Raw genomic sequence first — 10836 nt, 5'->3', positions numbered from 1 at the left:
TGACCGTGGAACTCTCAGGGAAGTTGGCAGCCAATCTCCAGTTTCACTGGGAGCAATGGGTAGTGATGGCTTCACTTTCCCATATAACATTAAAAGATTAGAGAAAAATGGTGGCCATCTTTACTGAGGTCAGCCTGTAATTTCAATCCTGTTGAAGTGATGGGAAAAATGGGCATTTTGATTAAGGCCAAAAATTGTGAGTATGAGTGGTAGAAATTGGAGATCATAAGAAACACATCTAAAACTGCGAGACTTCTGATTAAAATTGCAACAGTTGGCAACTCCTGGTTTTTGCTGCTGACAGAACTAGCATAAAGAAATGTTTGCCATCTGTTCATGTCCCCAGAGACATCACCCATCAATGCCACCACAGTTTTCTCGGTGGCATAGCCTAGGCCTTGTGTACACTAGAAAGTATTTAGCAGTAAAACTATACCATACAGCAAATACTCCTAGTGGAGATTCACCTTAGACTAGCAAGACTTATTTTGCTTACCGTAGTTCCTAGAACAAAGTATACGATGCCACCAGAACAACTCTTTTGATGGTATAACTATATCTACACTAGAACTTTTGCCAGCACACTTAGGGTGTGTAAGGATGTGTGACTTTTTTCACCCCCCTGACACAGTTGTGCCAGCCAAGCGCAGAGCAGGCCCCAGGTTGCTAGTCAGAACTCTGGGATGATGGTTGCACTTCCCGGCCCTCGCTGCTTCGCCTGACAGAAAATTCCGAACAGCAGCAGCCACCCGAAGCCGTGTCCCTTAGAGATGTGGGCCAAGTCTCAGCAGGAGCATCCATAAGAACAGCCATACTGGGTCAGACCAAAGCTCCATCTAGCCCAGTATCCTGTCTTCCAACAGTGGCCAATGCCAGGTGCCCCATAGGGAATGAACAGAACAGGGAATCATCCAGTGATCCATCCCCTGTCGCCCAATCCCAGCTTCTGGCAAACAGAGGTTAGGGACACCCTCCCTGCCCAGCCTGGCTAATAGCCATGAATGGACCCATCCTCCATGAACTTATCTATTCCTTTCCCCATCCCCTACGCTGCCCAGGTCCGTCCCGTGGGTCGCGGGGCAAGCTGGGCTCACCGGCAAGCTGCGCAGATCGAGCGGTCAAAGGCTCGGTGGGCCAGTCAGAAGGAAACGGTCCCGCTGTGCACGCCGGGATTGGGAGGGAAGTGAGGCTGGCGAGGTGCAAGCCGGGAGCGGATCTGGCTAATGCGGTGCATGCTGGGATCAGAGGAGGAAGGGGCTTTAGTGCCAGCGCGGTGTATGCCGGGATCGGGGCGGGCGGTGTTCGGACTCAGAGGCCCAGCGCGGGGCAGCCGCTCGCTTGGTGTTTGGGGCGGCGGCGGCGACCGTTGGGGAGGCTCCTACCCGGCGGGGATGGCGGATGCGGCGGCTTCCCCGGTGGGGAAGCGGCTCCTGCTGCTCCTGGCGTCTAGTCCGGGTGAGGGTGAAGCGGTGGGGCTGGAGCCGGGGCCTGCCCTGCCCTCTCGGGCTTGGCGGAGCGGCACCGTGCGGGCCATGAGCGGAGCGGTGCCCCAGGACCTGGCGGTGAGACCCGGCGGGGGAAGCTTTGGGGAAGCCCGGGGCCTAGACGGGGGGCTTAAGCGAGCGGGGCGGCGACGGCAGGGGGATCCCGGCGAGGCCTGGTCTCGTCTCTTCCCCCCCTGGGCCTATGCGGTGCGGGGGGGAGCGGATCAGTCGTGATGTTTTGTCCCCTTCCCCTTGTGGGCTGGGGCCGTTCTTCCCGCGGCGCTGGGTGATGCCTCAGGTTGATAAAACTACCCCGCCTCCCCCATGTTGCTTCGTACTCCTGTCTCGATAACGGCCTAGGGTGTTTAACGCAGCGCCTTGTTAGGGGCATTTTGCGCCTATTCCGTCCAGTGTTGCTGGGAGTATTGGGCGTGTTTCGTGTATCATTCTCTCTTAGCTTTTTGCAGCGTATATTTCACTTACACTGTAGTTAGGCGCTAGCTCAGTTCTGCAGGATTTGGGTCTGGCAGAAATAGCTGAGAAGGTTTAACCCAAACCCTTTCTATGTGGATTAGATCAACAAGTTTTTTTTCTAAATCAGCCTTTCTTTGTGGTTTTATACAATGAGGTTCTGTAGAGCTGAAAAGAATTTCATTGCTGCTACAGTTTTCCAAAGATCATATGTAGCCTTAAATGTTACTTAGCATCTTGACTTTGAAATATAATCTGGCCACTTGAAAATAGTGTATTGTGCACCCACACTGCATTGACTTAAGACACTTGCACTGAAGTTCCCCACTCACTCTGTACAAATACGTCTGTAAGTTTGAGGAGTCTGACCACAGTGGGATGGGGGTGGCTGAATATAGGAGTGGTTCCAATGGTTGTGTCATCTCATTTGGGTAAAAGCATCTGTTGGGGGGAGGAGTTTGGCTAATAAGGTACCTGTAAAATGTACAATTGCAATATTTGTGAGAAATTCTGAAATAGAAATGAGAGGTTTCTGATTATCTGCTAGGGTGGGGGTCTATGGATTTAGGCATTGCAATATTGAGCATCGAAGTGCCTAGAAAATAACAGGAACAACACCATGATCCACAAAACTGAGTTACAGGTTTCAGAGTGTAGCTGTGTAACCACTAACTAACTGTGTTAGTCTGTATCAGCAAAAATAATGAGGAGTACTTGTGGCACCTTAGAGACTAACTGATTTATTTGGGCATAAGTTGTTTTAGCCCACGAAAGCTTATGCCCAAATTTATTTGTTAGTCTCTAAGGTGCCACAAGTACTCCTCATTTGAGTTAGGCTCTTAAGCATTTTGTACAATTTATGGGTAGAGCTAGATTTCCAAGAACCCAATCCATAAAAACTAGCATGCCAGGCAGGGAGCCACCTAAGCTAGCCAATTGAAGGTGCCAAGGAGCAGGGTATGTGCTAAGCCTTTCCCACCCCTCAGAGATAGGTACCTAAGTCCAGGTTGCAGGGAGGCACCTAGCTATTCTGTCTGATCCATGAATGAGCAGGAACCTGCCACATGGAGTCAAGTGCGTTAGGCGCTTAATGCTTTTCTTGCAGGAATGAGTTAAGCACCTGCCTTTCTGCACGCACAGGGAGGGAGCTGGTGGTGTCCACTATATAACTTTTACCCCTGTGGTTGGAGTACGTGTCTGGGATGTGGGAGACCCAATTTAAATTCCCCCCCCCCCCCCCCCGCCAGAGGGGAAGAAGTGATTTGAACAGGGGTTTCTCTTCTTCCTCTCTGGCATAGAAGGGGGGAATTAAACCTGGGTGTCCTAGGCAAGTGCTCTAATGACTGAGCTGAAAGTATTAAGGTGAGCAACTTCTACTACCATTATCACTTACTCTTGGCGGCTTTTGAATGGGACCCAATCTGTTAGGCGTGCTTTGAGTTTGCCTATCAGATCAGGCCCTGTGTGCAAGTTAGGCAGCCAAACACCTGTCTTCTTTTGATTCATGATTTGCTCTGGGACTTAGATGGGAGGTAGGTGTCCCGATGCCTAGAGCGAGGCAGTATTGTGCATGCTCAGATGCAGAAACTTAGCCACTGAGGGAACTTTTACCCTGAAATCTTAGTCATTGAGTCAGTTTAGGTGCCTACGAGATTCAGTGCGAGTTTTGTGGATTGCAGTGGAGCCAAAACTGGGACTTAAGTGCCTAAATACCTTTGTGGGTTGCACCCCTAGTGTCTGGGTGCATAAAACCTTGTTAAAAAAACTGTTTTTGCTAGAAAGGTATTCAGGTTTGTTTATTATCATAGGTAGCGTGTAGTAGATCCCTGTTATTTGGAAGCTTTAGACCCAATCTGGGGAAACAGAAGTGTTTCTATTTCTGCAATACCAGAGACTTATTCTGCTTTCAGCTTGAGGAATTCATAAACTATGCAATCCTTTATGTACTCTCTTTTTTTATTTTCTTCTGAAGTTCCGTCTAACAGAGTTGAGTGAATTTGTAGACACGCTTCACCCAAAAGTCATCTCTAATGTTTGCATTTGGATTTGACCAATTTTTATCCACAGGTACTGAGAGCACATTTTGGAAAGCCTTTGGTAACTCAGCCCATAAGGTGAAAAATCAAACCAAAATCTGGGGACAAGTATCTTTGCCTTCAGTGCTCTATATCATAGCACCTATGTACATCCAACTTGTTTTCCCTTTATTTTTCTTCTTGCTCCCTCCCCGTTGCCAGTAATGTAAGGCTTGATAACCCTTTACTCTCCTGTTGTAAGTACTTATCTTCTTCCAAGCTGTCTGTGGAACATCCTTCTTGAACCTGTTAAAGCTACCTCCCTTGCCATAGTCTTTGGTGGCAGGGAATTTCTTCTGTCATATCATCTATAAAAAGCGTGAGGGATGATAATATACATCTAGGAACAAAGAATGTAGGCCATACTTGCATTCCGGGGGCTCTGTTCTAGGAAGCTGAGATTCTGGAAAAGATTTGGGGGTCATCGTGGGTAATCAATCCATTTGCCCACACCATTATACTGGGACTTCATTTTCATCTAATGTTGACCTTAAATAGTGGAATCTCAAATGGGAGTAGAGAGATTATTTTAACTCTGCATTTGCTACTGGTGTAACCACTGTCGTAATACTGTGTGCAGATCTGGTGCCCACAATTCAAGAAGGATGTTGATAAATTGGTGAGGGTTCAGTGGAGAGCCACAAGAATGATTAGATAGTTAGAAAAGATGTCTTACAGTCATAGACTCAAGGAACTCAATCTGTTTTAAATTAACAAAGGTCAAGGGTTGACTTGATTAGTCTATAAGTACTTAACTAGAGAACACCTATTTAATAATGGGCTCTTCAGCCTATCAGAGAAAGGTATAACACGATCCAAAGGCTGGAAATTGAAGCTAGACAAATTGAGACTGGAAATAAGGTGTAAATTTTTAAGTGAGTAATTAACCATTGGAGCAATTAACAATGGTCATGGGTTGACAGTATTTAAATCAAGATTGGATATTTTTCGAAGAGTTTTATTCTAAGAATTGTTTTGCGGAAGTTCTATGACCTGTGCTATGCAGGAGGTCAGACTAGATCACAATGGTCACTTCTGGCTGTAGAATCTATGAAACTTAAATGGCTAGCATCCCTTTTTATTTGCTAATCTGTCCAAGTCTTACTGATTCCTCCTCCCGCTTTTGACGCTGACTGCTTGTGTCAGTTTTTGGATTGTGTGTTCTTTGGGGTAGATGCATTGTGGTTTTTTTTTTTTTTTTTTTTTTTTTTTTGAGGTTCCTGGCATGTGACTGGGCACTTGGAAGATAAAAAAATAGGTGGAATGACCTGATTTTCCTAATTGAATACAGTCATTGGGCATCTGGAACAGGTGCGAGGCGTTTGCATTCAGGATAAACATAAAGCAAATGCTGAAGACATGATTTTAAATGAGGTTCTGGGCTGTGTGAGCACTGTGTCCAATACGTTAATATACAAGTTCTTTGACTATTTCAAGTTGCTTTAATTGTGAACTCGCTCTTATTGAAAGATTGCTATAGCGCATTATCTGCTCTACAGGCACATCTCCCAAAAGCAGGAACCCAGCCTTTGCTGGGAATACTTTTTAAGAGTTTCTGGGCTGTTTCCTCTGACCAATTTCTGGAAGGATAGTTTTGTTGCTGTATCTGTCATTGTTCTTCAGAGTTTTTGGAGGGCTGAGATTCTAACAGCTTTTTTGTTTTCCTTCTGGTGAGAAGGACGTGACCTCTTTAAGTGATGCTGCTCTCAGCTCATCCCAGCCTTAATTTTATACAGGTTTTATACAATATTGCACCCCTATTTTAACATCATCTTGGTGCAAGGTTTTCCTATTGAGCTTTATGTATCTCAGAATCACTACATGGGGGAAGATTTTCACAAAGTAGCCTGGTTAGCTCCTGCTATCATGGTGCAGCACCTGGTGGTGTCATTGTGTAGCCCTTGTTTGATTTTTGTTTTGTTGGGCAACCTGCTTCCCTGCCTGCTAGCAGTCTGGGGAGTAAGAACTTTTGTGAAATCATAGCCCTTGGTATCAGCCTGCTCAAGAGCACTGTAAGTGTTGCAGCTCTCATCCTGTTTCCCTCCATTGCTGAATCTTATACGATTTGCTTTCTCACTACCGCTTATTTATTCCAGAGCTGAGGATAACAGCATAATAGGAACTGCCACTACTAGGAACGCTGTAATGGTTGGGTTGTCTACTGTGATCATTGGTTGCACATTGTTCTTGAGAAAAGGTTCCATCAAGCTCTGTGTTGGAGTTTTGGTTCTCTTGCCTGGGGCTTGTGGTGACACAAGAATGAAGCCTAGTTGCGCAACCGCATAATATTTTGTAGACATGCTAATTTATTATACACACTTACAGTTTAAACTCCCTTTCCATTATAAAGCTAGCTTTTCCCCCTGTCCTCTGACCTTGCTAAAGTTTAACCATTTTTCCTGAAAACTTGTTTGCAGGGTCTCTCTCAAGGATAGAATTTTTCTGTGAAATTTGAGGGAAATTGAACTAGGTGTTTCAGAGATTAAATAGTCCAGGGCATCAAAACGGCTAGTGCCAAGGGTGCTTGATGATATCTGGCTGTAAGCAACAGCAATATATAATAAAAGTTTCTCCAAGTCAATCTATGCCTCTGCTGAGGTTGTTAAACTCAAATTTAACAGTCCATCAACACTGAAAATGTCCACACCAGCTCACACACATTAAAATTCCTAATGACCATCAGCATTACAGGTATTCTTAAAATCCAAGGCATGCTTTTTCAGAGTGTGGGCCACTTCTTAATAACAAAATTGTTTTATGGACATCTTCCTTCTCAGTGGCTGGAACAACATGGGACGCCAATGCCAAACGTTATGCTCTTCAACCTCAGCACTCTGTTATTCAGTGGTGGAATATTGCCCTCCAGAATGGTCTCACTAGTCTTGCACAAAAATGATCGACATACAGCTTAATTCCACCATGCGTATTATTTCAGGCACACTTAAATATACTCCCCTACCATGATTACTGGTTCTCTGCAATATTGCTCTGCCCAGTGCTTGCAGAGAGGAAAGCGTAGCTAAGCTCGTAACAAAATTGTGTGATGTGCCCTAACTACCGTTAAAGACTTGTTTAATCCACCACGTAGTCATCTGTCCTCACGTTGCCTATTGTAGATAAGTTTACTGGGTGAAGGATTTACAGTAGAGGGCACGTGGCGAGCTTCAGAGTCTGCAGAGAAAGTGACGAATAACTATCTTGTCTCAGACCCCACTCGGTGTCAACCTGGGTTTGATTTACTGCAAATGTGATGGAGCCTTTTTAACTGATTTCGTACTGAACATGGAATTTGTGCTGAAGCAGAATTTCAGTGGCATTTTTGACATAGTGGACTACCTCTATGTGGGCAGCCACAAACTATGACACATTGTTGCAGAGTACAAAATGACTCAACCTCCTGGAGGTCTTTGTCACTTAACCGGATTACATACACCAAATATTTATAATCATGAAATCATCATGGTGGCAACTACAGAAATCAACATAAAAAATTAACTTCAGAAAAGTATTTAATGTATTGCTGTGGGGTGAGCATAATCCTCACCCTTCATTTAAGATAATGGTAAGAAACCATTAACTTCCTTTATGGAACCAAAAAGCTGAAATAATAGCAAGCCTCCTCCCAAAACATAGGCACGTGTCACTTCCCAAAACAAATGCAAGGCAAGGGTGGATTTGATTTAAATCACTAGTCAGGAAGATTCAATTTAATCATGGATTTCTACATAAAAGTGCGTTCTTGGTTGTTATAACCTTAATACATATTCTTCACAACTCGGATAGATGTAGGTGCCATTTCTAGAAGGTGCACACTATACATTTTTAAGTGATTTATTTTGAAAACTTCTCAGATTAGTTTTACATCTGTATCAGAAAACCTATGATTGTTTGGTTATTTCATTTACCAAAGGTAATTGAAGCAGATAGTTCATATCCTAATGACTTCATAAATATCTCCAGTTCAATGGGTTAAACATTAATATTTGGAGGATTTTCTTGCCATGCTGTATATAAGGAGGAAAACATCACCAGACAGACATTTAAATTATTTTATTTAACTAAAACAATGTTATGTATTATGGAATTTTTCTTCAACAGCAAACGTGTAATATTTTAACAAAACAAGCATATGAATTTTTGAATTTAGTTACATTCAAGTTTTCTAAAATTGTTAACTAAAATAGTTAAATGTAATATTTTAAAAAAAAAAAATTAAATCCACTATGTCAGCTAGGTCAACATGAGAAACTTAAAATATTGGCGTCTGCAGTTAACTCAGTTGTCTTCACCTTCATTTTCCTGTTTGTTCATAAACTGGAAAAGAAAAACAAGCTTTCTTGCTTTTTCAGGTCCCAAATGACTTCTCAATTTGGAAAGAATTAGTCCAAAGAAAGAAAATATTCCTTCTACACCAGCAGAAGAAGCTATTGCTGTTAAAAGTGAGATGATTACTTCAACAGTCTCTGAATCCAAGTGCTTAAGTGACTTCCACCAGTTCACTGGTGTGACTTTCTTTATATATATATAAATTTTTTTTTTTTGAATGGTTCATCCTTAGCTCTGAAGTTTATTATAGTTGGCATTATGGAGGGATGATTGCTGGATGTCCATATCATAGCCAGCTCCTCCTCTTCAGCAGTTAAGGTTTGACCCTGGTACTGATTCATTTGCAAGAAAATGAGCTGGAGATAGTGCTTGTCCCATTAGGTGTTTTATTGCTGATGCTCCTGAAATTTGGAAGGAACTGCGTGAGATCTTAAAAAGAAAAATATGCAATGACAGTTAAATTACAAGCATTAAAGAAATGATTTCCTTGCATTTTGTTCAAGGCTACAGAAATAGGCTTCAGGGTACTCAGCGTGTGTTCAACATTTCTCTTAAGCCCAATGTTGAGAACTTTGGCTGTGACAGTGTCATCTATTTTTTCACAGTTTTGTTCACAAACTGCCATCAGATTAGGTCAATTCTTGATATAGTGCTCAAAACAGTCCACTGCTGAGTTCCGTCGCGCATCTTGTGGGAGAGTTATCTTGGTTCCTCCCACTTTTTTCAGAGCAGCTGCTGCAAAGTGGTTGTTACGGAAGTATTTTGCAATTTCAACATTAGCGTTTATTTCTGGAACACTGAAGTCTTTGGCTAGGAGGTACAGCAAATGAGTGCTGCAACCGTATGTTATTAGCTTGGGACTCTTCTAAATTTCTTCTCATCTTGGATACATTTACAGCGTTGTCTGTGACCAAGCTGCGTACTAGACATTTTGAATTTTTTTCAGTTTGTTATAGCTTTTATTGCTACTTCTTGTAAGTATTCTGCTGTGTGTGCATTTCCTGACATTTCAGTTGTTTCTGTAAGGAAGACATTTCCTTTTGTTGTCACACAAGCACGTACAACAGGATCATTGTGGACATCGTTCCACCTATCAAGACTCAGATTAACAATTTCACCCTCTTGACCTTTTTGCATACTGCTCAATTTCTTTCATACACTTTATCCAGCAATTTGCCTGCGACATCTGCTCTGTTGGGTGGACTGCATCCTGGTCTTAATGACTGAACCATTTTAATGAAGTGTGGGTTCTCCATCTTATGGAAAGGAGAATTTGTTGCATGAACAAACTGGGCAATTTTTTCATCAATTACCTCTTTTTGTAATCTGCTGGTTCTTATCACAAACTTAATTATGGTTGTTTCTGGATGATGGAGGGTGTTTTTTTTTTTTTTTTTTTTTCCTTTTTGCTACAGGTGATATACCGTGGCTATGTGACATACATGATGTGACTGAAAAGCTATCATTGGCAGATAACTCTGAAACTATAGAAAATGATGGTGATCTTGAAGGTGGATAGTCTTCAGAATCCTGTATGTTGAGGATGGATTCTCTTTAATAATAAATAATAATAATAATAATAATAAAAAAAAGTGAATGCAGTTATTTAATTATTACGACCATACTGCTCATTTAGTATTACTCATTACTACTTTAAAGGTGAAATTGTAAAAGGAAGATCTACCTATTTCAGCTATTTATTTTTTAACACAACTACATCTAAAATGATAGTACCATAGAGTAACAACTGTTTTTGCTCAAACTTGAGAATTCAAGAATAATTCAGAAGGAAGACAGGTAGTCCTTAAGAAAGAAGTATGAAATAAAAGTTTACCAACGTGAAGATCCTGCATGTTCAGACACGTTCCTTTCACCATCTTCAACACGGCTTCCTCCTGAATGGTAACTGCTAATTTACAGACAGTGATGGGATCTATAATTGGGATTACTTTGCATTTATCAGCCTTGAATTTCATCTGCCATTTTATTGCCCAGTCACCCTGGTTTTGTGAAATCCCTTTGTAACTCTTAACAGTCTGCTTTACTTAACGTAGACACTCCACCTGAATTGGCAGAGGACCCATGGAGGTTTGTGCACCAAAAGAGGTTGCAACCTATAGTGAAGAAGATGGATGCTGATCACCGTGAGCTCCCAAGTATAGCTCTGTGTCAAATGTACGATGGGGAAAGAGATTCTAATCTAGTTCGTAACATTTTTGAACAATAAACAAAAGCGATAAATCTGGTTTGTAAAACAAGAAACATTTGCAATAATGCAAAAATTAAGGGAGGCTGGTAATGTGGGGGGAAAATGGCCACAAAAAGTATTGTTAGAAACATAAGGCTAGCCAGGAGAGAGTATCACAACTTCCTAGTGAAACGTCCCAGTTTGGGACAGGAGGAACACCAAGTTGAAGGAGCAAGCTTGGAAATACAGGGATCCGCCCCACAATTTTTGGTTAGGTCTGAGTGGTTAAACT

At 42.4% G+C, this 10836-nt stretch overlaps 1 protein-coding gene across 3 annotated transcripts in view; it reads left to right on the top strand.

Moving 5' to 3' along the window:
* Positions 1-1216: 1216 nt before the first annotated feature.
* KDM3B (lysine demethylase 3B) overlaps positions 1217-10836 on the top strand; it is a 129990-nt gene continuing 120370 nt past the window's right edge. For all 3 annotated transcript variants that reach the window (XM_043520378.1, XM_038413883.2, XM_043520377.1), the window contains exon 1: positions 1217-1562. In XM_043520378.1, coding sequence (XP_043376313.1) covers positions 1224-1562 — 339 coding nt within the window. In that variant the 5' untranslated portion in view covers positions 1217-1223. The remainder of the gene's footprint in view (positions 1563-10836) is intronic.

Source organism: Dermochelys coriacea, chromosome 8 (genome assembly GCF_009764565.3).
Source record: "Dermochelys coriacea isolate rDerCor1 chromosome 8, rDerCor1.pri.v4, whole genome shotgun sequence".
NCBI lineage: Eukaryota > Metazoa > Chordata > Testudines > Dermochelyidae > Dermochelys > Dermochelys coriacea.
The sequence above is the reverse complement of the archived record's forward strand: the minus strand, read 5'-3'. Positions and strand labels throughout refer to the sequence as shown.